The following is a 27,699-nucleotide window of genomic DNA, read 5'->3' on the forward strand; positions in this document are numbered from 1 at the left end:
CTCCATCGGCTTCATCTGTCCAGGGCACTAAAATCCCTCGTTCCTGCCCTGAATGCATCTAAAGCCATGGAGAATACACCATATTGTTATGTATCCACACTGAGCTGTGATCAATAGTGTTGTATCTACTGTCCATACAATCGTGCAGTGTACAGCGGCTATCCTGGAACCTTGGAGGTGTTTGCGGCTGCTCTTCCTCGTTACCACAGTATCTTCATTTGCATTTTGGGTGACACAGGTACAATAGGGAGCAGAAGATGGTGGAAATGCCCAGAATACAATCCACATGTGCTATAAGAAGAGCTGCCCCATTAGACGGAAGAAGAAAGAGACGTTTCCTGGTCAGTCCTTTATTATTATATATGATGGGGTAGAATGACTTATCATGTGTAATATATAGAAAGCGTAAAGTTAATCTAAACAGTCAGAAAATGAGATAAAATTACCGCAGTGCCTCAGGCTGAATATAAGACGGTGCGTCATTTCTCACATTGGTCGGGTGAACGCCACCTCTCAGTTTGATGACTTTACATCAATTTGTGAAAAAAAATAAAAGCAGTTTTGCATTTTACCCAGCGTCCCTTATCACTTTGCCTTTGTGGAGTGAGGTGTAAAGAGAAAAGAACATTACATAAATCTGATGATGGGAAGTTGTTTTTTTCTGAAAATTGTGATAAAATTCTGTCACATTTAGTAGAATAATTCCCTCTAATGTTTGCGCCCAAATAACCACGACCACAAACCGCCTCCACTGTCGTTTCCCTTCTCGGTTTTCGGTTCTTCCTTTCCACTCAGCTCATCCTGTCTCTTCTTCATTTCTGCATTGTGTTCATTATCCCTCATGAAAGGCTTCACTGGCGCCATATTTCTTGCTTCCTGTCTTCTCTTTTGTTCCTCTCTTTTCTTTTCTTCTGCTCTTCTCATTGCTTCCTCTCTTCTCATCTCATCCTGTTTCTTCTCCATTTCCGCCTTATGTATATACTCCAACATGAACTTCTTCCGTTGCACCCAGTCTTTCTGGGGATTTCTTTCTTTCGCTTCCAGGCGATATTTGACGTTTTCCAGGGCGCTGTGAATAACCTTCAGAATATCGTTGGTTTTCCCCCGTGTTTTGATATGATCTTTTTTGGTGTAGTTCTCTATAGAGATTATATCCTCAGCTCCCATCTGCTTGAACATCTTTTCAGCCTCCATGAAGTCTCCACTGGTTTTATTGGTGATGACAATAATGGGGAAGACTCCTGCAAGAGACAAAGATGTGAGCGGAGATCTGGGGAGATATAACATCACTCTTCATTGTAATTGTTCCTGAATATCTGGATGACATTTTGTGTTGGACTAACGCTAACATCATCCGTTCCTCATACTTGTTACTCTCTGGACCCGGCAGCAACTGAACATCAAGAAACAAGATCTAGGGTCTCGATGTGTCTGCTGTCCACTACACCCAACATTACCTGTCATCTTCACACAATTATTCAGCAACTCCTGCAGCTCTTGTTTCTCACCCTCACCAAACCGACATTTAGCACTGTAGAAATAAAAGAAAAGATGATGACGGAGATTGTAATGATGATAATGTTTATAGGGGTGATGGTGACTGTGCTGAGGCTGGTGACAGTGGTGATAATATTGGATGATGGTGGTGGTAATGGTTGGGATGGTTTTTATGAGACCATGAGGATTAAGACATCAACATCTCATTAGTGAAGGACTTCCGTCTCTTGAAAATAAACTTGTAACAATCTTTATGGGTCAAGTGGGATGGTCACAACCTTTATTAACAGCAGTGCCACAAACAGTAACAGAACTCTTTTTACTCTTATCATCTGCCAAATTTTTAAATGTATCTTTACAAAGTATAACCAAAGTGTCCCAAGAAATGGAGGAAGGAAGGAAGGAAGGAAGGAAGGAAAGAAAGAAAGAAAGAAAGAAAGAAAGAAAGAAAGAAAGAAAGAAAGAAAGAAAGAAAGAAAGAAAGAAAGAAAGAAAGAAAGAAAGAAAGAAGGAAGGAAGGAAGGAAGGAAAGAACTATAGAAGGTCCAGACATAGTCTGCTCCATTCATCTTTTAACTTCCATCTTTTAAACTACATCTTTTTAATTACTTTGAATTAGACTGGATTGGACTGGAATTGACTGGAAGGTAACAGAATACCAAACCACTATAATGTTTCGGTTTCTTTGCTCTTTCACCCCCATACTACTTTCCTTCTTACAATCTCCTGCAATCCCTCCACCTAGTAAGGAACTAGTCATTTCTTCCTCCATCCTCCCCCGTCAGCTCACCTTCTCAGAACTGTTCCTCCACATACAATGCTCTTTCTGCAGACACACACGGCCCCATCACGTTCTATCCTGCTCCCACTTTCTAACGCTCTGTCTGCTACTCCTCATCTCTGGTGACGTATCCCCAAATCTCGGGCCTCCTCAACACATCCCCACACTCATTTCTAACCCCCTGCCAGAATCCTCTGCACGCAGAGGCGTAGCTAGGGTTTTGGTTCCGGAGGGGCGAAACATCTGAGTGGGCCCCTAACCAGGTAAGCTTGATTACAACTGGTTGATGCTCCCTAATACTGGAGGAGAACCTCAGCAGATGTCCTTTCTGATGGAATCGTTCACTTTTCCGGTCTTTTCCATCTGGCCCAGACCGACATGACAACTTCTTCCAGCCAGGACTCGTCTGCAGAGAATACAACAAAGACACATTTCACTTCTCACATTCCAGCCCCATCATCCTCTATTCTCAACCAGCACAAACTCCTCATCCTGCTGATATCCCAATGCTGAGCCGCTGCTACTGTTTGTGTCCCTATTACTGCACCTGCTGTGTGGTTCTCTGTGCCCTCTAAATTCTAAAGCCCCCTCTATAATATAGTAATGCCGGGTGCAAGTGCCCTAGAAAACAGTGCCCACATTGTGCCCCGGAGTCTGCCCCCTGTACAGCTCCTCTATACACAGCATGATGTTCTCTTATACACAGTACAATGCCCCCTCACTGTATAGTACCACCCACACAGTATACTGACTTAGTAGCCCCCAAACTGTATGATGGCCCCTTCACTGTAATCCCCACACTGTACGATGGCCCCCTCACTGTAATCTCTACACTGTATGATGCCCCCTAGATAGCCTCCATATAGTATAATGCACCAGATAGTGCTAAATGTAGTATAATGCACTCCCCATAAGCCTCCATATAGTATAAGGCACTCCCCATAAGCCTACATATAGTATAATGCCGTACAGCTGACCTTGCGATGACGGGCGGGGAGTCAACTGCTGGCACAAAGCCCCCCGCCTTCTCAGGGGCCTCATAGCGGCTGGGCGGCAGAGCAGGGAGATCGATACATTCTGCGGCAGAGCAGGGAGAAATTGTATCGGCGCTCTGTGTGCGCCAATACAGTTACAGTAGTGTCAGGGGTGGGATCCTGACAGTGGCCTAGCAAGAGACAGATCGTTACGGAGCCGCGCCTGCACTTCATTGCGGCGGCATCTTAAGAAAGGACAAGAAGCGGAGTATATTGTGGAGAAGTGAGAAACGATATCACATCACTAGGAGATAATACTGGGAGGAGACGTGCCCTAAGATCGAGGCAACATCCTTCTGAGGAAGCCCTGGGGATACACTTCACCTGTGGGAAGGTATACCATCTAGCTGCCATACCATCACCCCAGCGGATCCCTAGCAGTGTCGGTCATCCTGACCGAATACCACAGGTGGCGTCACGAACACTTGACAGACTTCTACCTACACCTTTAATTGGACGCCCCATAGCAGGGCCACGGACTGGGTCGGGCCACCGTGAATCCCCAGAACAGAGACAGAGAGACCCGGTACCGAGTACCCCGCTGCCCTGCGTCTGGGGGTGCTCCACTACCGTCCCACCTCATCCCTATCCTTGCCACAGTCTTCAGCCCAACCCTAACGCACCTCTCACTCACAGCAAGTGTCTTCCCCTCATCCTTCAAGCATGCCAAGATCACACCCATCCTCAAAAAGCCCTCCCTCGACCCTTCCTCTGTGTTTAGCTATTGCCCGATATCCCTTCTCCCTTATGCCTCCAAATTACTGGAACAACACGTCCATCTTGAACTGTCCTCCCATCTCTCCTCAGGCTCCCCCTTTGACCAGTTACAATCTGGCTTCTGTCCTCATCACTCAACTGAAACTGTCCTAACTAAAGTCACCAATGACCTACTAACTGCCAGGAGCAAGCGACACTACTCTGTCCTCCTTCTCCTGCACCTGTTTCTGCCTTTGACACTGTGGACCACTCCCTTCTGCTACAGATCCTCTCATCTCTTGGTATCACAGACTTGGCCCTTTCATGGATCTCATCATATCTAACAGACCGAACATTCAGTGTCTCCCTCCCCCACACCACCTCCTCACTTCGCCCCTTGTCTGTCGGTGTTCCTCAAGGCTCTGTTGTAGGACCCCTACTCTTCTCCATCTACACCTTCGGCCTGGGACAGATAATAGAATCCCACGGTATGCAGTATCATCTCTACGCAGATGACATGCAGATCTACCTATCCGGACCTGACCTCACCTCCTTACTTACCAAAATCCCACACTGTCTGTCTGCTATCTCGGCCTTCTTTTCTGCTCGATTTCTAAAACTGTACATGGACAAAACAGAATTCATCATCTTTCCCCCACCTCACTCTACCCCTCCACCAGACCTATCCATCAATGTTAATGGCTGCTCAATTTCCCCAGTCCCACACACTCGGTGCCTCGGGGTGATCCTCGACTCTGCCCTCTCTTTCAAGCCACACATCCAAGCCCTTGCCTCCTCCTGCCATCTTAAACTCACAAATATATCCCGGATCCGTGAATTCCTTGACTGAGACACCACAAAACCACTAGTACATGCCCTCATCATCTCCCGCCTTGACTACTGCAACCTCCTGCTCTCTGGCCTCCCCTCTAGCACTCTGGCACCACTACTATCCATCCTACACTCTGCTGCCCGACTAATCCACCTGTCTCCCTGCTATTCCCCAGCCTCTCCCCTATGTCAATCCCTTCACTGGCTTCCTATCGCCCAGAGACTCCAGTTCAAAACCCTTACAACGACATAAAAAGCCATCCACAACCTGTCTCCTCCATGCATCTGTGACATGGTCTCCCGGTACTTACCTATACGCAACCTCCAATCCTCTCAAGATCTCCTCCTCTACTCCCCTCTCATCTCTTCTTCCCACAACCACATCCAAGACTTCTCCCGTGCTTCCCCCATACTCGGAAACTCTCTACCACAACATACCAGACTCTCGCCTACCATAGAAACCTTCAAAAAGAGCCTGAAGACTCACCTCTTCCGACAAGCCTACAGCCTGCAGTGATCCTCAACCTACTGAACCGCCGCACAACCAGCTCTACCCTCTCCTAGTGTATCCTCACCCATCCCCTACAGACTGTGAGCCCTCGTGGGCAGGGTCCTCCCTCCTTATGTACCCGTGTGCCTTGTTTTTTGCTCATGTTTAATGTATTTGTCTATATTTGCCCCCTTTTCACATGTAAAGCGCCATGGAATGAAAGGCGCTATAACAATGCATATTAGTAATAATAATAAGGAAGGAAGATGGTGAAGGAAAGAACTATAGAAGGAAAGGAAGGATAAATGGAAGAGCATAAAAGGAAGGAAAGAAAAAAAGAATGGAAGTAATGAAAGAAAGAAGAAATAGAAGGAAAACAGGAAAGAAAAGTAAAGAAGGGATAAATAAAAACAAGGAAAGGAAGGGAAGGAAGGAAGAAGGGAAAGGAGGAAAGGGAGAGTATGACTGAAAAAAGAATGGGTGTAGGGAGAGGGAAAGGAAGAGAGGAGGAGAAGAGAGAAAGGGAAAGGCGTACTAGCAGAGGAGGCGAGGTAGAGAGAAATGAGGAGAGAAGAGGAAAAGGGAGAGAAGATGGAGAGGAGGAGAGCGAGGTAGAGGTATAGAGGATGAAAGGGAGAGCATGAGAGAGAGAAAAGGAGAGGAGGAGAGGGCACCGGTGACGGAGACGAACAGTGAGATGGAAGAGGAGAGGGTGGCTGTACCTCTCACCAAACTGTAAAAATCCTACAAAAGATACTGCAAGAAAACCAGGATACATAAATATATAAATGTATTATTTAAAAAAATTATAGATAAACAAGAATCAAGGTGCTTTAAAAGGTGAATACTACAAAGGAGCCGCAGATCAGAGGTTTAAACCAATGCTGGGTATAATGCCTTTGTCCACATTGACATAGATTGGTGTATTTAGTCAGTCCAACACATAGGAACAATCTTACTAAGCTGGTGCACAAAACATCCAGCGATACCACCTATTGCAGACAACAGGAACATATAAAGTTACAATGAAGCATAGTTACCTCGGACCTGCGGCGCCACCACCCCTACGCGTGTTTCGGCGTGCGTGCCTTCTTCCGGGGGAGTGGCGTCCTCAGGTCTTACCGTAGTATAAATATACACAGATTTCTTAAAAAAAATTGACTCCATTCACATTGACGAGGATATGATCCTCGCCACATGTGATGTTGAGTCTCTGTACACTAATATACGCCACCAGGATGGCTTGAGGGCGGTTTCCCATTTCCTGACCATGACAGACTTATCAACTGATGATTCTGAATTTTTGTTGATATTGTTGGAATTTTTGTTAACAAAAAATTTCTTTCTTTTTAATGGGTCCTTCTTCCTGCAGCTCCAGGGAACAGCAATGGGGGCAGCATGTGCACCCTCTTACGCTAATTTGTTCCTGGGGCTGTGGGAGAGGGACCTTTTCTCGTCAGATCGGGGTGTATCTATGGAGCGGGTCATTTTTTGGGCCCGCTACATAGATGACATATTCCTGATCTGTCGGGGAACTCCTAATGATTTAAAATCTTTCTTTCAAAATCTTAATAATAATGATTTGAATATTCATTTGTCCTTTAATTTCAGTTATCATCAGGTTGAATTTTTGGATGTTCTGGTCAGGAGGGGCCCTGATGGTCTTTTGTCTTCTGATGCCTTTCGTAAGGTCACAGCAGTCAACTCTGTTCTTCACGCAAGCTCTTCACATCCTTGTCATGTAGTGAATGCTGTCCCCACCGGACAGTTTTTGCGGATTAAAAGAATCTGTTCTAACCCATTGGACTTTGAAGCTAGAGCGGAGGAGATGAAGACACGTTTTCTGGAGAGAGGTTACAGTAAAAGGTCTATTAAAAGAGCATATAATAGAGCAAGAAACACGGATCGAAACCAATTGCTGTACTCTCGTAATAATAAAAAAGAATCAACCAACCAGGTAAGATTGGTCACAACCTATAATTCTCACTGGAATAGGCTAAATGAAATCATGGCAAAACATTGGCCTATACTTTTGGCCGACCCTATTCTTAAGCAATACCTCACGCCCAAACCATCTCTGACAGCTAGGAGATCCCCCAATTTGGGTGACATGCTGGTTAGGAGTTATTATACACCTAAGACTCCGTCTCCCATTTTTTGCATTGATCAGAGACCATTACCAGCTTGGGGCTGCAAGCCATGCGGGAGATGTGTGGCATGCCCCAATATTGTGGAGGCAAAAGAATTTCTTTCATCTGATGGCCGCAATTTTAAAATAACACACACCATCACATGTTCAACGATGGCGGTGATTTACTATGCGTCATGTCCCTGCGTTAAAGTATATATTGGGCTAACAACAAGAGCCCTTAAGGTCAGAGTTAGGGAACATGTGAGGGACATTTTGGCGGCCAAAGAGGAAAAAAACAATGAATTGTTAAAAAGTATACCAAGGCACTTCAAAGAGTACCATGCGTGTGACCCTAGTGTTCTACAGGTCAAAGGGATTGATTGTGTACGGTTGGATCTCCGGGGTGGTAATGTGGGACGGTTACTAGCCCAGAAGGAGGCTCGCTGGATTTGGGAGTTACGTACCTTATATCCACAAGGTCTAAATGAGATGATAAGTTATGCCCCCTTCCTCTGAGCTCTATGTCACAGGTTTTTTAAGTGGCCTCGTCAGGGGTCTTTTAATTCACTAATATTTAATTTTATAATATGCACTAATAAATAATATGTTTTTTTCTCTTTTTAGTATTTTAATATTTATGCGTAAAAATTCTCTGCTACGGCTGCTCGTATGGCGAATAATCAGCTTGCTGTATCATCATGAGGACCTTACATAAAAGCTTCGGACGTCTGGTTCATGGACTATATGTTTTTTATGGCACTTTGCACTTTTAGTGTCACATGCTTCAGTGCATATAATGGTGGTTAAATAAATTATACCACCTATATTCTTGTATTTTTGTATTTTTATAACTTTATAACTAGTTCTGTGTACAATGCACCATTATATTTTTATGTATGTTTATAGTATGTTTCTTTACGTAATTACTTTGTTTTCTTTAGCAGTATTTTGCACTGTTTTAATATTAATTTAGCACTGTTGCACTTTCACTGTTTGTTGATATTATATCTTCATGTACTAAATTGCACTTTATATTGTCTACGGACATTATATTTCTATGTACCAAAAGATTCGCAATTATCATTCGGTCCCTTTATAATCCTTGGCTGGCCTGTGCGCATGACCGTTTGAGTCGGTTACTCACCATGGCTGATGGCGTCTCCATCGCTAGTTACATCCAAGGTGGGCAGTGCCTTCCCACGTCATAAAGTGGGAGGGTTCTGTCTGCTCACATGGCGATGACGCACCCAGTGATGTGGATGTTTCCTGACTCCGACTACGCATGCGCCACAATAGGGCCGGTACTCGGCGTTTTTTCTATAACCCTGCAATTCCATTGGGCGGCTGTGTATATTTATACTACGGTAAGACCTGACGACGCCACTCCCCCGGAAGAAGGCACGCACGCCGAAACGCGCGTAGGGGTGGTGGCGCCGCAGGCCCGAGGTAACTATGCTTCATTGTAACTTTATATGTTCCTGTTGTCTGCAATAGGTGGTATCGCTGGATGTTTTGTGCACCAGCTTAGTAAGATTGTTCCTATGTGTTGGACTGACTAAATACACCAATCTATGTCAATGTGGACAAAGGCATTATACCCAGCATTGGTTTAAACCTCTGATCTGCGGCTCCTTTGTAGTATTCACCTTTTAAAGCACCTTGATTCTTGTTTATCTATAATTTTTTTAAATAATAAATTTATATATTTATGTATCCTGGTTTTCTTGCAGTATCTTTTGTAGGATTTATATATTTGCTGCATGGGATTTTGTCTATCTAATCCCCTGATTGGGCACAGATAATATCGTTGACATTCTGTGTATTGTGTATCAACATTGGTTCTCTCACCAAACTGGCAGAGGAGCAGCACATATGCCCCAGCTTTTGTTCCCCTGCTACTCTCCTCCCCTCCCCCATTAAACCTTAGCCTTTATATGACCCATGGATAACCATTCACCAATTGGAAAAATTAAAACATTAAAAGTTTTTAAACCTCGCAGTCATTGTCCCTTTCTTTAGTCACTTTGGGCCTGTACAAGAGGATGGTTGTTATGATAACGGTAGTGATAATGCTGGTGATAGCTGAAGTGAAATTAATGGAGATTATGTTGATGATGATGATAAAACGGCTCTTCAATAGAAGCACTATTCTTTGAAGGCTAATAAGAACTTGGGTTTCTGCGAACATGCTCAGGCATCCTCCGAGTATTTTGAATGTGCTCGGAGATTTAGTTTGTGTTGCTGCAGCTGCATGATTTGCGGCTGCTATACAGCATGAATACATGTGGGGATTTCCTAACAAACAGGCAACCCCCACAGGTATTCAGGCTGGTTAGCAGTTGCAAATCATGCAGCTGCAGCGACACAAACTAAGTCTCCGAGCACTAACAAATACTTGGAGACCACCTGAGTGTGCTCGGAGAAACCCGAGTAACGAGCATACTTGCTTATAAGTAGTGAAGGTGCATTTCTTAGCTGCAGCCAATTGGCCGTGTGTGGCGCTGTGCTTTTTAGCTTCCATTACTTCTTCACATGCAGCCATTGCTGGATCTGATAATAGCTGAACCGCAGGGGGACAAGGTGTAGGACCCTCACTGATCCAACATTGATTACCTACCCTCAAATATAATTCAGTCTTAGCAAATACCTTTAATAACTCAGGATTATTTTTAATAGAATTTTATTATACTTCTTTAAGTCACTATAAAGAATACTGCTGTGAGCTCTCCCACATGGGGCGCCAGCTGCAGAAATCACCTCTCTGCCTCGTTGTGTCTCCAAGCTATCTCAAGAACCCATAACAAGGTATATATCTTTGCACTAGTGTGACCTCCCCAGACGTTTGTAGAAACCAAAAAATATGCAAAATTGCAAAAACCTTTATATATAGTAAGTGTATGGGTAAAAAAAACACAAATAGAAACAATAACAAAAAAGCTCTAGGGGGTTATCACATTAGGCTGCAATGCTTTATTAATAAAAAAAAATTGCTTAAATAACTTTCAGAAGTCAGCCTAAATTACTTTAGTCCACCCTGACACTAAGGCTTACGTGCCAGTGTTTATCCAGTTACATGTTTCAATATATATAGGGGACAACAATAACAATGTACAATATAAATAGGCAATATTTGACAATATTTATATTGTTAGGGTAACTTCACACAGGGCATTTTTGCTGCTTTTATTTCTGCAGCAAAACTTGATCTTCTTGGCAGGAAAGAAGCTGTGTCAAAAAATGCAGGTTTAGGTGCATTTTTGGTGTGTTTTTTCTTCCTCTTTGTCCATGCTAATGTCATTGAATTTTCAGCAGCAAAAACACAGCAAATAATGATACCTGCGTTTTTGCAGAGTTTTTTCAACACCCATTCAAGTCAATGGGTGAAAAACACTGAAAAAATGCAGCAAAAACGCTGAAAGAAGTGACATGCTCTATGTTTAAAAAACCCAGCAAAGCCTAAAATCCTGATGACAAAAAAAACCAATGTGTGTGCATGAGGTTTCTGAAATCTCATAGGCTTTCCTGGTACTGTAAAAAGCAGCTGAAAATTAGCATTAAAAAAGCAGCAAAAACGCCCTGTGTGAACTTACCCTTAATTTGTATTGTTATCCCCTATTTATATTGTGCTTTCTAACATGTAACTGTAGTGTCAGGGTCTTTCTTGAGATAGTTTATTTCAATTTTGCACATTTGACAGGGTGTGTAACATAGTTGGTTGCAGCTTGTGCCTCCCCACAATTAGGCCTTTATTAGTTCTTTAGCGCAGGTGTCTCATATTTTGTGTCTGTTTTTACTCTCTGTGTCTCCATATATATTTCTGTATGATCTCAACATTATCCAACATTATCCAACACTGACCCCAGGTCTTGCCAGTTGTGGCCCTCACCTGTATATTAGGATGGGGACAATGAAATCGGAGTAGTTTGGGTTGAGTGCAGCATCTTCCAGTTTGTACATCAGATCTGTGTAGTCTTTCATCCACTCCACCTTCTCACCAATGGGGAGGAAGTTTCCTAGGTGAAGAAAAACATTTACCCTGTGTAATAAGTGTCTGTCTAATAACAGGGATGTCCGAACAATTTGTGATGTGAAATCTCTCATGCTGCGAGCACTGATGTCAGTAAGGTTACCGCAGTTCATCGGCTGTGACCTCTGATAACCTTACTGTCATCATCGCTCATCAGAAGAGTGTTTGGCACCACTGCATCGCCTTTAGCTCAAAAGAATGAGGTTAGCCACACTAAATCATGAGCGCTATAGCCTCCAAAAACACCGCTGTAGGTGCTCAATCCGTATGAAAAAATACATGCAAGCAATCCACAATGACTGAAGAAATGATGGATGGCACTCACCAATGCGGGTTTTTTCTTGCTTTATTGAATGCTGCGTGTCTCAGGCACCAGAGACATGTTTTGCACTTCAACAGACTTGTTGAAGCGCTGAAGCGTGAAACAGCTGTAGTCCTGTGCTGTGGTTAGCACAGTAGCCCTGCAGCGCTGGAGTCCTGGGTTAAAACCCCAACAAGGACAACATCTGCAAAGAGTTTGTATGTTCTCCACGTGTTTGCGTGGGTTTCCTCCGGGTTCTCCGGTTTCCTCCCACATTCCAAAGATATACTGATAGGGAATTTAGATTGTGAGCCTCAACAGGGACAGGGATGATAATGTGTGCAAAACTATAAAGCGCTGCGGGATATATGTTAGTGCTATATAAAAATAAAGATTATTATTCTTTATTATTAGTCCATACCTTGCACATGTCTCTGGTGCCTGAGACACGCAGCATTCAATAAAGCAAGAAAAAACCCGCATTGGTGAGTGCCATCCATTTCTTCGGTCATTGTACATTCCTGATATCACTGCTCACCAAAGCCTTCAGATGAAGTTCGTCAATGAAAAATCTGGTTGATCCAGAGGAGGCATGGGGGAAGGTCATATGATCTGATGAGACCAGAATAGAATTTTTTGGTATCTGCTCCACTTGCCATGTTTTGAGGAAGAAGAAGGATGAGTGTAACCCCAAGAACACCATTCCAATCATGAAGCATGGTGGGGAAACAACATACTTTGGGGCTCTTTTCTGCAAAGGGGACAAGACAACTGCAACGTAAGGAGTGGAGGATGGATGGGGTCATGTATTACAATATTTTAGTCAACAACCTCCTTCTCTCAGTAAGAACATTGACGATGAGATATGGCCGGGTCTTCCAGTATGACAATGACCTGGGACACACAGCCAGGCCAACTAAGGCTCTGTAAGAAGCATTTCATGGTCCTGGAGTGGCCTCCCAGTCTCCAGACCTGAACCCAATAGAAAATCTTTGAAGGAGCTGAAAATCAATATTGCCCAGTGACAGCCCCTGGGTTTTATTTTTAGATTCTGTCTCTCACAGGTGAAGTGTACCTACGATAAAGTTCTATCCATTTTTCATAGGGGGGAAACGTACAAAATCTGCAGTGTATCAAATACTTATTTTACACACTGTATATATATATATATATATATATATATATATGTATATATATATATATATATATATATATATATATATATATATATATATATATAACTTTTGTCAGAGTATGCTAAGTGGTGGACACTACAGTATTCTAAATTCCTCATGTCCCACCTGGGCTGCACTGCTCTCTGGTGAACAAGTGTGGTATAAAACCTCCATACTTCACTCACCCATATACCAGGACTACGAAAGCTACAACATTCAAAATGCATTGGTTGTCAGGATTCATACCGTGCCGCCAACAATATGTCACGGATCACGGGGAAAACACCTTTATCGTCCCCACCACTCACACCTATTTGTCATGAACCAGGGTTGTTTGGTTGCCCCTGGTTCCTTCTAAAGGGGATTTATGTATATCCCATTTCCCAGTTCCGGTTTGGAACTTGCAGCTCTCTGGCGCCCCCTTATCCTCAGGTCAGTCAGGGTACTGTACCGAGGGTAATTAGTCACCAGAAAGGCTACCTGCTATGTACTGGCTATTGGCACGCTACAACAAGGGCAATATAACTACTCCCACACAGGCGGGAACAATAATTATCAACACCGCCGGTCGCTACATAGATTCCCAATCGCACAGAAAAAAGTATGCTGCCACTAGCTCTGATTAACGGGTCCGGAGCCAATTCAAATCAGTAGCGTAATTCACCTCAGAGGACTCACAGTTTGTTTATAGAGCAGGGAGAGACAAGCTAGCAAATGATATATTTTACTCCATAAAAAGGTAGGCAGTGTTTACAAAGTATTAAAAAGATATTATAAAGAAGACAATTCATATGTACATTGCAATTACAAATAAAAGAAGGATTAAAATTGAATAGAACACTTACAGGTCGTTCAGATCATTTCATTGCCTGATCACCCATGTGCCCAGGAGATACATCAAGATGCATAAGGACAGCTTTGAAGAGCGGTTGCTAGCTCGCTTCCTGGACCAACACTTACTCCCAACTCAGCAGGGGTAAAGATATGCACTCCGGTCGTGACATCACTGAGTGGGCTGAGTGTTATGACCCCAATGGCGAGGGTCTCAGAGGAACGTGGAAGTCTGCAGAATACAAAAATCCAGCTCATAGGGCAGTGGTAACTGGGTTGACCATATATCTACTCCTAACGCCAACACTAGAAGTAGCCGGGGATCATTCCTACGTTGATTCTAGATGACACGCGCCAGCCGGAGAATCTAGCTACCCCTAGTAGAGGAAAACAAAGACCTTTCTTGCCTCCAGAGAAGGGGACCCCAAAGCTGGATAGAAGCCCCCCACAAATAATGACGGTGAGGTAAGAGGAAATGACAAACACAGAAATGAATCAGGTTTAGCACAGAGAGGCCCGCTTACTGATAGCAGAATAAAGAAAGGTAACTTATATGGTCAACAAAAACCCTATCAAAATCCACACTGGAAATTCAAGAACCCCCGAACCGTCTAACGGTCCGGGGGGAGAACACCAGCCCCCTAGAGCTTTCAGCAAAGGTCAGGATATAGATTTGGAACAAGCTGGACAAAAATACAAAACCAAAACAAATAGCAAAAAGCAAAAGGCAGACTTAGCTGATATAACTGGAACCAGGATCAGTAGACAAGAGCACAGCAGACTAGCTCTGATAACTACGTTGCCAGGCATTGAACTGAAGGTCCAGGGAGCTTATATAGCAACACCCCTAACTAACGACCCAGGTGCGGATAAAAGGAATGACAGAAAAACCAGAGTCAAAAAACTAGTAACCACTAGAGGGAGCAAAAAGCAAATTCACAACAGTACCCCCCCCTTAGTGAGGGGTCACCGAACCCTCACCACGACCACCAGGGCGATCAGGATGAGCGGCATGAAAGGCACGAACTAAATCGGCCGCATGAACATCAGAGGCGACCACCCAGGAATTATCCTCCTGACCATAGCCCTTCCACTTGACCAGGTACTGAAGCCTCCGCCTGGAGAGACGAGAATCTAAGATCTTCTCCACCACGTACTCCAACTCGCCCTCAACCAACACCGGAGCAGGAGGCTCAGCAGAAGGAACTACAGGCACAATGTACCGCCGCAACAAGGACCTATGAAATACATTGTGAATAGCAAACGACACAGGAAGATCCAGACGAAAAGATACAGGATTAAGGATTTCCAATATCTTGTAAGGCCCAATAAAACGAGGTTTAAATTTGGGAGAGGAGACCTTCATAGGAACAAAGCGGGAAGAAAGCCATACCAAATCCCCAACGCGTAGTCGGGGACCCACACCGCGGCGGCGGTTGGCAAAGCGCTGAGCCTTCTCCTGTGACAACTTCAAGTTGTCCACCACATGATTCCAGATCTGCTGCAACCTATCCACCACAGAATCCACCCCAGGACAGTCAGAAGGCTCCACATGACCCGAAGAAAAGCGAGGATGGAAACCAGAGTTGCAGAAAAAAGGCGAAACCAAGGTGGCGGAACTAGCCCGATTATTAAGGGCAAACTCAGCCAACGGCAAGAATGTCACCCAATCGTCCTGATCAGCAGAGACAAAACACCTCAAATAAGCCTCCAAAGTCTGATTGGTTCGCTCCGTCTGTCCATTAGTCTGAGGATGGAAAGCAGACGAAAACGACAAATCAATGCCCATCCTACTACAAAAGGATCGCCAGAACCTGGAAACGAACTGGGATCCTCTGTCTGACACAATATTCTCAGGGATGCCGTGCAAACGAACCACGTTCTGGAAAAACACAGGAACCAGATCGGAAGAGGAAGGCAGCTTAGGCAAAGGAACCAAATGGACCATCTTGGAGAAGCGATCACATATCACCCAGATAACGGACATGCCCTGAGATAGCGGAAGATCAGAAATGAAATCCATGGAGATATGTGTCCAAGGTCTCTTCGGGACAGGCAAGGGCAAGAGCAAACCGCTGGCACGAGAACAGCAAGGCTTAGCTCGAGCACAAGTCCCACAGGACTGCACAAATGACCGCACATCCCTTGACAAGGAAGGCCACCAAAAGGACCTGGCCACCAGATCTCTGGTGCCAAAAATTCCCGGGTGACCTGCCAACACCGAGGAATGAACCTCGGAAATGACTCTGCTGGTCCACTTATCCGGGACAAACAGTCTGTCAGGTGGACAAGACTCAGGCCTATCAGCCTGAAATCTCTGCAACACACGTCGCAGATCCGGAGAAATAGCTGACAAGATAACTCCATCTTTAAGAATACCAACAGGATCAGCGACTCCAGGAGCATCAGGCACAAAGCTCCTAGAAAGAGCATCGGCCTTCACATTCTTTGAACCTGGTAAATACGAGACAACAAAATCAAAGCGGGAGAAAAACAATGACCAGCGGGCCTGTCTCGGATTAAGGCGTTTAGCAGACTCGAGATACATCAGATTTTTGTGATCAGTCAAGACCACCACACGATGCTTAGCACCCTCGAGCCAATGACGCCACTCCTCAAATGCCCATTTCATGGCCAACAACTCCCGATTGCCCACATCATAATTTCGCTCGGCAGGCGAAAACTTCCTAGAGAAAAAGGCACAAGGTTTCATAACAGAGCAACCAGGGCCTCTCTGCGACAAAACGGCCCCTGCCCCAATCTCCGAAGCATCCACCTCAACCTGAAAGGGAAGTGAGACGTCAGGCTGGCACAAAACAGGCGCCGAAGTAAACCGGCGTTTCAACTCCTGGAAAGCCTCCACGGCAGCAGGAGCCCAGTTAGCTACATCGGAGCCCTTCTTGGTCATATCCGTCAAAGGTTTCACAATGCTAGAAAAATTAGCGATAAAACGACGGTAGAAGTTAGCGAAGCCCAAGAACTTCTGAAGACTCTTAACTGACGAGGGCTGAGTCCAATCAAGAATAGCTCGGACCTTGACTGGGTCCATCTCCACCGCAGAAGGGGAAAAAATGAACCCCAAAAAGGGAACCTTCTGTACACCAAAGAGACACTTTGAGCCCTTGACAAACAAAGAATTTTCACGCAAAATTTTAAAGACCAACCTGACCTGCTCCACATGCGAATCCCAATTATCAGAAAAAACCAAAATATCATCCAGATAAACAATCAAAAATTTATCCAGATACTTCCGGAAAATGTCATGCATAAAGGACTGAAAAACTGAAGGCGCATTGGAGAGCCCAAAAGGCATCACCAAGTACTCAAAATGACCTTCGGGCGTATTGAATGCGGTTTTCCATTCATCACCTTGCTTAATGCGCACAAGGTTGTACGCACCACGAAGGTCTATCTTGGTGAACCACTTGGCACCCTTAATCCGGGCAAACAAGTCAGACAACAGCGGTAAAGGATACTGAAATTTGACAGTGATCTTATTCAAAAGCCGATAATCAATACAAGGTCTCAAAGATCCGTCCTTTTTTGCCACAAAAAAGAATCCCGCACCAAGAGGGGAAGAAGACGGACGAATATGTCCTTTTTCCAGAGACTCCTTGATATATGAACGCATAGCGGTATGTTCAGGTACCGACAGATTAAACAGTCTTCCTTTAGGAAATTTACTGCCTGGGATCAAATCTATAGCACAGTCACAGCCCCTATGAGGAGGCAGTGCACTGGACTCAGACTCACTGAAGACATCCTGATAATCAGACAAATACTCCGGAACTTCCGAAGGCGTAGAAGAAGCAATAGACACAGGCAGGGAATCCCCATGAATACCACGACAGCCCCAACTTGAGACTGACATAGCCTTCCAGTCCAGGACTGGATTATGGGTCTGTAACCATGGCAGCCCTAAAACAACCAAATCATGCATTTTATGTAAAACCAGGAAACATATCACCTCGCGGTGTTCAGGAGTCATGCACATGATAACCTGTGTCCAATACTGCGGTTTATTTGCTGCCAATGGCGTAGCATCAATACCCCTAAGAGGAATAGGATTTTCTAATGGTTCAAGAGTAAATCCACAGCGCTTAGCAAATGAGAGATCCATGAGACTCAGGGCAGCACCTGAATCTACAAACGCCATGACAGGATAAGATGACAGTGAGCAAATCAAAGTTACAGACAGAATAAATTTAGGTTGCAAATTACCAACGGTGACAGGACTAACAACCTTAGCTATACGTTTAGAGCATGCTGAGATAACATGTGTAGAATCACCACAGTAGTAGCACAAGCCATTCCGGCGTCTATGAATTTTCCGCTCATTTCTAGTCAGGATTCTATCACATTGCATTAAATCAGGTGTCTGTTCAGACAACACCATGAGGGAATTTGTGGTTTTGCGCTCCCGCAACCGCCGGTCAATTTGAATAGCCAGTGCCATAGTATCATTCAGACCTGTGGGAATGGGAAAACCCACCATAACATTCTTAATGGCTTCAGAAAGGCCATTTCTAAAATTAGCGGCCAGTGCACACTCGTTCCAATGTGTCAGCACGGACCATTTCCGAAATTTTTGGCAGTACACTTCAGCCTCGTCCTGCCCCTGAGACATAGCCAGCAAGGCCTTTTTAGCCTGAATCTCAAGAATGCTCTGAGCTTTGTGCTCTGTGCTGTGAGCTGTCTTCTGATCTCTGTTGGTGACCTACGATTTACCCTTTTGACCATCCATTTACCATTTCTCTTGATCTGCTTCCTTCCTCATTCTCTGACTTTGGACTGTGACCTGACTGCGCTTTTGTCTGTTACTTTTTTCTATTACGAGCTCTCTTGGTACTGACCCCGGACCTCTTGATATGTGAATAGTGACTAGCGCCACATTGAGTAGTGACTAGCATTACACGGTGCTTCGCCGACTGTGCCCGTGAGACCATGCATACAGCTGGAACTTCCTTGAAAAAAAAGGAAAATTTGCTCCTAAATTTTGAACCTTTCTAACAACATAAAAAGACTTTGGGAAAAAATGATGTTTTTTGTAAAGTAGACACATGGGAAAAGTTTTGTGTAGTGTGACTTTGTGGTGTTGAAGGTAAAAAAAGGAAAGATTGAAAATTGCACAGTGTCATGGATCCCTCCGTGCTGCCGCTATTTTGTCACGTACCCGCTCTCAGCAAGCGACTTGGGGTTGCGCCTGCATGGGTTAATCTATCTCCCCTCTCTCAGTCCAGCATTCAACCTCTGTCCTATGCTGTAATGGGAGCATAAATCACACACCGACCCAGGCCACACACCCGCTCATACACGCTGCCACCACTCATCGAATACACGGGCGATGAGTCCCGGAAATATTATTACTACTGTCTACCATTCATAAGGATCAAACAGTTTAAGGCTTTGGATTCTTGAGAACATACAAGGTTCAACTTGTTAAAGTTTTATGCTTTAATACAAAAAGGTACAGTGCTTACAGTAAAGAAAAAGGTATAAAAATATGATAATAAAAAGACATACAGTTATGCAAAACAGTATAAAATAAACAGGAGAAAACTTACAGAAATAGCTAACTTGTAGTCTGCTTTCTGCTCCGTGAGGGGGGGGGGGAAGAATATGGAATGGAACACATCAGCTTGGCTGCCCCTCAATCTGTGAATACCCCCTTTGGGTGTAGGTCTAATTTATAGAGTCACTCTGGAGGTCAGATTTCTAGATCAGCCTCTCATGTTGATATTATAATTGCTTGTCTCTGATTGGACCATGGCCACTCCACCAATGAGCATATTATTTTCTTCTGGGAATCCCTGTGTAAAAGTTTCTCACAGACAGATAGTGTCAGGCTGTAATTGACATCTCTCTTCAAAAGAGCCGAAGGTGTGAAGCGTTTCCTCTCCTTCCTGGTCCTTAGCTAAGCCCCCTGGTGAGATTGAGACAGAAGGCTGCTTTCTCAGGATAATACATATTAACACCTGGGTGAGACCTGCAGCCTTCAGGATAGATGTTAAATTACTGCAAGTCACACAATCATACCTATACATATTTCACTACACCTCCCTCCTTATGAACGTGCATGGGGGTTGACTTACAGGTCAGCTCCAAAGCACGTATCTGGTTCCGCCCCACCTTGGCAAGATAGGCCATCAGCATTGCCGTGATCGATTCTTTTCTTATGCTGAATTGTTAAATCGTATTGCTGTAATATCAGACTCTAAGCAATTTCCCGTTGTCCCCATCTACTCTGTTGAGCCAACTCAATGGGTTATGACCTGTGATCACGGTGAAGTTGCGCCCATAGAGGTATGGTTGCAGCTTCTGCAGAGCCCACAAAATTGCCACACATTCCTTCTCTATGGTGGCATAAGCCACTTCTCTGGGCAGGAGTTTCCTGCTTAGGTACAGAATTGGGTGTTCCTCACTTTGCTGGTTCACCTGGCTGAGAACCGCACCTAGCCCATAGGTGCTGGCATCTGTCTGCACTACAAACCGGCGAGTGAAATCTGGGGCCTGCAGGACGGGTGAACTAACCAATGCCGACTTTAGGGCAGAAAATGATTCCTCACACTGAGGACTCCAGGAGACAATTTTGGGACGTTTCCTCCTGGTCAGATAAGTTAACGGTTTGGCCAGAGCACTGAAGTTTGGTACAAACCTCTTATAGTAGCCAGCCGTACCCAGGAAAGACAGTACTGTTGCTGTGTGCGCTGGGTTATGCATGCCATTCTTTCTGTGTTCATTGTGATTGATCTAGGCTGCTATAGCAGCCCTGCCCTGCCCTAGGCTCTGTTTGATTGTGCACCTGTGTCTCAGCCTGTCTCACCCTTCATCTGTGGTGCTGGTTGGACAGTGTGGAGGATGGACCTGAAATGTCTATGTCCGGATCTGGTCCACTTTTATCTGTGCTACCCTTTCTGGCGCCATGGGAGTGATTCAGAAACGCTTCAGGTACAATTTGCATGTAATGTGGACTTGCTTTTAACACATTTAGGAAGCCTAAATTTAGGAAGTAGGACTGCCCCATTATAATACCTTGGCGTGGCCGGGTGGCTCAAAGAATTGATCAATTGTTCGCTAATTGTCTCATTTTGAAATACAGTTAGAAATTAATATGTGCATGTGCACTCTGTATTGCATTCTGACCATAAGCAGCGCTGGCTTCACCCCTTTTTATTTTGTAATGGTTTCTACCTTCCCTGGCTCAGGTTTTAGCAGGCCTCCCCCCACCCGGTGTCCTAGGTATTGTACTTCCCGCATAGCTCCCTGACACGTCCCCGACTTAACAATAAGACCTGCAGTTTTGGCAGGCGCGATACTGTATAAGGTGCGCGCCTCTGACTGGGGAGCACATATAGCAAGCAACAATAAAATATGGTCAGTAGCCAGATCCCCCCTCGCACTACTCCCCTTGGTGATGCACTAATTAGGATGCCCCAGCTGGCCAATAGTCCCTAAAGGGGAAGGGTCCTACGGCCACACCCACAGGGGTTAAATCCAGGTAGTAACTTCCTCTTTTCCCCAGTGGACACCTGGAAGCTTTTGAAGGCAGACCTCTCCTGAGCTTCTCTGGGCAGGGGTATCTGCCAGTATCCCCTACTCAGGTCCATGATGGTGAGGTACGATGCTTTAGCTTGCTGCTCTAACAGCTCGTCTATCCTCGACATGGGGTAGACCTCACATGTAGTCAGTACATTTAATCTCCTGTAGTCTAGGGGTGTCAAACTGCATTCCTCAAGGGCCACAAACAGGTCATGTTTTCAGGATTTCCTTGTATTGCACAGGTGATAATTTAACCACCTGCACAGATAATGATTCCAGCACCTTGTGCAATGCTAAGGATATCTTGAAAACATGCATGGTTTGAGGCCCTCGAGGAATGCAGTTTGACACCTCTGCTGTAGTCTACACAGAACCGGGTAGTATGGTCCTTTTTTGGGACAAGAACCACAGGCGAGGCCCAGGCACTCTGGGATTTTTGTATCACCTTGAGGTTCAGCATCTCCTCTACCTGTTCCCTCATGTGTGCCTTCACCTCTGCTGACACATGGTATGCAGACTGCCATACTGGGGGATTAGTACCAGTGTCCACATGGTGAACTGCTAAGTGTGTCCTCCCAGGCTCCCCTGTGAAGACTTCGGTGTGACCGCGACGCGACCAATCACAACAAGCCGTGACGTAATTTCAGGTCCTGAATGCCTAATTCTAGGCATTCAGAATTTGAAAATTACGTCACGGCTTGTGATTGGTCGCGTCGCGGTCACATGGGCGGCACGCGACCAATCACAAGCCGTGACATCACGGAAGGAAGTAAAAGCGCGCATTTTAAGTAAAGAAGGCTGCCGGTTACTACCAGGGCGCGTCAGAGGGTGAGTATATCCCTATTTTTTATTTTAATTCTTTATTTTACACATTAATATGGATCCCAGGGCCTGAAGGAGAGTTTCCTCTCCTTCAGACCCTGGGAACCATCAGGGATACCGTCCGATACTTGAGTCCCATTGACTTGTATTGGTATCGGGTATCGGATTAGATCCGATACTTTGCCGGTATCGGCTGATACTTTCCGATACCGATACTTTCAAGTATCGGATGGTATCGCTCAACACTAATAGGGACCAACACCCAAACCTTCTGTCCCTCCTCGTAGGCCCTCAGTCTGGCATTACGGTCGTACCAGACCTTCTGGTTGATTTGGGCCTGGGTCACGTTCTCATGGGCCAGGTTGCTCAGTTTTTGCATTCTCTCTCTGAGCCGCAGTACATATTCGACCACTGAGACTCCAGTAGTTCTGGGGTCGTCCTCCCAACAGTCCTTAATCAAATCAAGTGGCCCCCTGACCCTCCTCCCATAAACCAGTTCAAAGGGGGAGAATCCAGTAGACGCCTGGGGTACCTCTCTGTAGGCAAACAACAGATGGGGGAGGTACCGCTCCCAGTCTCTCCCTTCAGTCTCCACCTGCATTTTGAGCATTTGCTTTAATGTTCCATTAAAACGCTCGCAGAGTCTGTTGGTTTGGGGATGATAGGCGCTGGCCACAACATGCTGCACTTGTATTCTCTCACAGAGGCTTTCCATCAGATCGGACATGAACTGGGTTCCCTGATCGGTCAACATTTCCCTGGGGAATCCCACACGAGAGAACACAGTCAGTAAAGCATCCGCCACCTTGTCTGCTCGGATGGAGGACAGTGCCACAGCTTCCGGGTATCGTGTAGCATAGTCCACCACTGTGAGAATGTACTTTTTGCCAGAGCTGCTAGGGATTGCAAGTGGCCCTATGATATCCACAGCCACTCACTGGAAAGGCTCATCGATCACAGGCAGTGGTATCAATGGAGCTTTCCGTATATTCCCGGACTTTCCAACTCTCTGACAAACTGCGCAGGGTTGACAGTAAGGCCGGAGTCACACTGGCGACAAAAAACGGACGAGTGCAATGCGATAAAAAAAAATCACATTGCACTCAGACCAATGTTAATCTATGGGGCAGCTCCCAGCAGCCGATTTTTTGTTGGCCGTTTTCATCGGGCCGAGAAAATCGCAGCATGCTGCGATTGTCACCGATTATCGGATCGGATTCACCAATGCAAGTCTATGGGTGTGATGAAAAATCGGATTCCAAATGGACCACAAGTGTGACTTATGATAAAATCGCAAGACTTCTCCAGGTGACCGGAAATTGCATCAGGCATTGTCAGGAAGCTTTGGCATGCAAATTACACTGGAACAGATTAAAAAAAAGGAACAACGTCACGGATTCCTAAAAGCATGTCGACGCTTATTAACGTTGAGATACTCATAGTTCAGGTCCAAGAGAGGCCAGAACTATGTGACCAGAGAGATGCCCACTAGGCCGACCGGGCATGCAAGGAGGCAGCGTGGAAAAGAATCTGTTGCCCACTGTTCACAGATTATGCGGACAGATCTCGAGAGGATCAGGAGAGAATTAGTAAGTAAAATTATGTAAAAATGTTTACATTTTAATTTTACAATGTGTCACTAAACTAAAATGTACAATATTCATATGTTATATTAAATTTGAAAAATGTGCCCTCCTTTACAGCTAAACCGTTTAAAAGCAATACGTGTGAATCTTTACACAATATAATTTCTAGATCCATGAATGTTGCCCCCATTAATTTTTTTATGAGCTATATTGCAGTAATTACCAAATTTAGCACACAACAAATGTGTTGCTTTTCTCATTGATGTTTTGCCCCATCTTAGCCAGTATACAGGTGAATGCTTTGGCCTTAAGTAATAACAGATGTTCTTACCCATACCTCAAAACCTCATCATTGTAGTCATTTTATGTTCAAGTATGTTCTGATGAAGGCCCTTTTCCGCCCTGAAATCGTTACTACTTTTGTATTATTGGTCTGGAGCCATAACAAAAATAAATCATATAATTTTGATATTGATTGCAAAGTATATTTGTATATGCTCAGAACATATCCATATTTGTGGTTTGAACACTTGTGTTTTGTGTTACATTGCAGTGAATGATGTGACAAGGCGTTGGCGCAGCTGTAGGGACTATAGGAGGGAGAGACAGCTGCGGGCCTGGAGTGGAGTGGCTGCAACCACCAAGAGGAAATACCTCTACTTCGACCGCCTTAATTTCCTAACTCCGGTGATGGATCTGAGAACTTAAGTGCATGGCTTTAAAAAGGTTGTATTTGCTTTTGGTGTCAAATAGTAATGTTATGTTTTTTATTTAACAAAAATATAGCACGGAGTCAAACCTTACGGAGAGGGAGACGGGTTCCAAATCCGAGGTGCAAATTGATCCAGTGGGTGATGGTGGTGAAGAGGCAGGTCCTTCTTCAGCACTTTCAAGATGCACCCAAGCACCCCCACCACCGGAATCTGCAAGCCAGGCAGCACATCCAGAGGACCAGGGCATCAGTAGCAGTCCCACCATGGCCACACATGTTTATACATTTTTTGTAAATTTTAAATATTTTCATAAATAGGCAGAAATGTTATATATATAAATTTATCGTTAACAAAAGGTACAATATGTCCTGAAAAACAATCTCAAAATCACTGGGATATATAGAAGCTCCAAAGCTAATATATAAAGTGACATGTAGCATTAATAAGTGATCAAAAAGGCCAAAATTGTCTCTGTCACTAAGGGGTTAATATTGGCAGTTCTTACTCACCCAGTTGGGCGTAGATTTCTGCTCTTTGGAAGCTGCCCATAATTATGCACCCTCTGTTGTCCACTATGGTGATGTTCTTGGTGAGAGCGTAGGCTTTTCTTTCCATGGTCATGGTCTTATGATCTTCTCCAGCAATAGCGCATTCTATGAATTCCTCGCCCTCCTCCATCACGTACTTACAGGAGTTAATGAAGGAGGATTTCCCATGACCAATGTAGCCAAATATCTGGAGGAGAACCCGGGAGTATCCCTGATCACCACGACTTGTGAAACCAGAGAGCTTCCAGAGTGTCGATAGAAAGCCCTGATGGTCCAGGCTGAAGTTCAGGATACTTTTCCTTAGCTGGTCTGGATCCATCTCTCATGGATTGCTCCTTCTCACCACCTCTCCTATTTTCTCTCCTCTTTCTAGGTCTTGCGTTTTCTTCAGTTATCTCAGATTTTTCTGAATACTTTCATTTTCGGTGGCTTACAGGAAGCGGAGGTGTGGTGTATTATATAGCAGGGTGTTTCTGAACATTCATTTTTTCTACATGACTTGGGTCAATATGATGGAGGCGAACAAATGAGGTGACAAATAAAAGACACTCCCTGTCCCTGCTGTATTTATTATAACACTCAGGACAGTGGAATGTATAGACATAACGTGTTCATCACTGCTGCATTCAGAGGTTACAGTCCTAATAGTCCTTAGCAATGTGATCCAAGGAGGCGCAACAATTATAACATACAGTGGGTACGGAAAGTATTCAGACACACTACATTTTTCACTCTGTTTAATTGCAGCCATTTGGTAAATTAAAAAAAGTTAATTTTTTCTCATTACTGTGCACTCTGCACCCCATCTTCACTGAAAATAACAAATGTACATATTTTTGCAAATTTATTAAAAAAGAAAAACTGAAATATCCCATGGTCATAAGTATTCAGACCCTTTGCTGAGCCACTCACATATAAGTCCCATGCTGTCCATTTCCTTGTGATCCTCCTTGAGATGGTTCTACTCCTTCATTGTAGTCCAGCTGTGTTTAATTAAACTGATAGGACTTGATTTGGAAAGGCGCACGCTACAAAACACATGAAGGACTCCCAGACTATGAGAAATAAGATTCTCTGGTCTGATGAGATGAAGATAGACCTTTGTGGTGATAATTCTAAGCGGTATGTGTGGAGAAAACCAGGCACTGCTCATCACCTGCCCAATACAATCCCCACAGTGAAGCATGGTGGTGGCAGCATCATGCTATGGGGGTGTTTTTCACCATCTAAATTGACGGAACTGGAGAGGATCTGCAAGGAAGAATGGCCGAGGATCCCCAAATCCAGGGGTGAAAAACTTGTTGCATCATTCCCAAGCAGACTCATGGCTGTACTAGCTCAAAGGGGGCTTCTCCTCAATACTGAGCAAAGGATCTGAAGACTTATCACCATGGGAGATTTCAGTTTTTCTTTTTTAAAACATTTGCAAAAATTTCTACATTTCTGTTTTTGTTCAGTGACGATGGGGTGCAGTGTACATTAATGAGGAAAAAATGAAGTTTTGTGAATTTACCAAATGGCTGAAACAAAGAGTGAAAATGTAAAGGGGTCTGAATACTTTCCGTACCCACTGTATATATATTCCATGTGTTGTAATCGGATGTGTATATACCATACGCTCACTGTGAAAGCGCCTGATATCCGGCCTAGTAGCAAAAGCAGCCGTTGCCTCGTCCATCTATCCTGAGTTCCTGACCATCGTTGGCACGCGGAGTGCTGTTCGTGACACCAGGAATCTCTTTTAGGAAGCCCAGATGTCCACCACCTTCTGTGCGTCCAAGGTTAGGAAGACAGAAGAGCGGAAACATCGTCTCTGAAGCTCCGAGTGCCGCCCCTTAGGAGCCAACGGATCCATTGTGATGACGAATCTGTAACCTCAGTCAGAATCAGGATATTTTCCGGACTCAATAATGAATTTGCTCTGGGGCGAGGGGGCACAGTAGGGAACGTTCCTGCCTCCCTAAGGGGACAATTAGAGATATCAACATTTCGGTTATAAAATTAAATTTTTATGTTAATTTTAATATCCAGCGCGCAAGGTCAAAAGAAGTTTGTGGGTTTTGGAATATTCCTTCAGTCAAGGAACCTGGGAAAGTAGTATATCAACGGTGGCAAAATGTCAATCAGGACCTAACAGCAGATGTGAAGTCCTCCGCATGGTACGTGTGGCCATGAGGTCTTGTAGCATCAATTCTCACCCAACTTGTTGCTGATCATACGCTGCGGAATAAACTGGTGAGGAGCCACTGCGCCCACCTCTCTGGACATCGCCGCTGGTGGGTGCGGCGAGGCCTGTGAAAGGGTTGGCATTCTTATGAAGGAGGCGCTAGACAGCAGCAGCCGCCATCATTGGAGGATGTAGATAATGAGGAATATGGTCACGTCTGACCTGCAGGGAAGTGTGGAGCGACTAGATGCCCCGGCTCCAGAATTCTCCAGTAAGCGAAGCTTCCACCAACTGGACACAATAATCTCTCCTCTGAAGCGGAGAATTATTACAGCTTCTGACCGCCAGCCCCGAAGATATATCATCCCCCTACGAGGGTCAGAAGTACACCCTGGTGAGATGCAGCATGATCCACCACCAGCGGACAGCCATAGCACCTGAATGTGACCTGTCTGACCGCGTTCATTCACATTTTCATTTTCTGCCGTTTTAGAGGAACAATGAAAGGAAAAAAATTACGATCCAGTAAA

The 27,699-nt window shown here is 44.8% G+C and overlaps 1 protein-coding gene across 1 annotated transcript; it reads right to left on the reverse strand.

Annotated features, from left to right (window-relative positions):
* Positions 1-337: 337 nt before the first annotated feature.
* On the reverse strand, positions 338-25,414 carry LOC143784182 (uncharacterized). The gene is made up of 4 exons (XM_077272106.1): positions 24,964-25,414; positions 11,347-11,473; positions 1,458-1,531; positions 338-1,241 (listed from the first exon to the last, which is right to left on the reverse strand). The coding sequence occupies exons 1-4, from the start codon at positions 25,319-25,321 to the stop codon at positions 709-711; spliced, it is 1,092 nt and encodes a 363-aa protein (XP_077128221.1). The 5' UTR covers positions 25,322-25,414; the 3' UTR covers positions 338-708.
* Positions 25,415-27,699: the final 2,285 nt, after the last annotated feature.

The sequence above is a fragment of the Ranitomeya variabilis genome, chromosome 7 (genome assembly GCF_051348905.1).
Source record: "Ranitomeya variabilis isolate aRanVar5 chromosome 7, aRanVar5.hap1, whole genome shotgun sequence".
NCBI classification, from domain to species: domain Eukaryota; kingdom Metazoa; phylum Chordata; class Amphibia; order Anura; family Dendrobatidae; genus Ranitomeya; species Ranitomeya variabilis.

Excerpts from the sequence above, each read along its gene's own strand:
- LOC143784182 (XM_077272106.1), bottom strand. The coding sequence starts at position 25,321 with ATGGATCCAGACCAGCTAAGGAAAAGTATCCTGAACTTCAGCCTGGAC. Across the intron at positions 1,532-11,346 it reads GTCCCCATCCTAATATACAG|TGCTAAATGTCGGTTTGGTG; the intron begins GTGAGGGCCACA and ends TTATTTCTACAG. Across the intron at positions 1,242-1,457 it reads TAATTGTGTGAAGATGACAG|GAGTCTTCCCCATTATTGTC; the intron begins GTAATGTTGGGT and ends TGTCTCTTGCAG.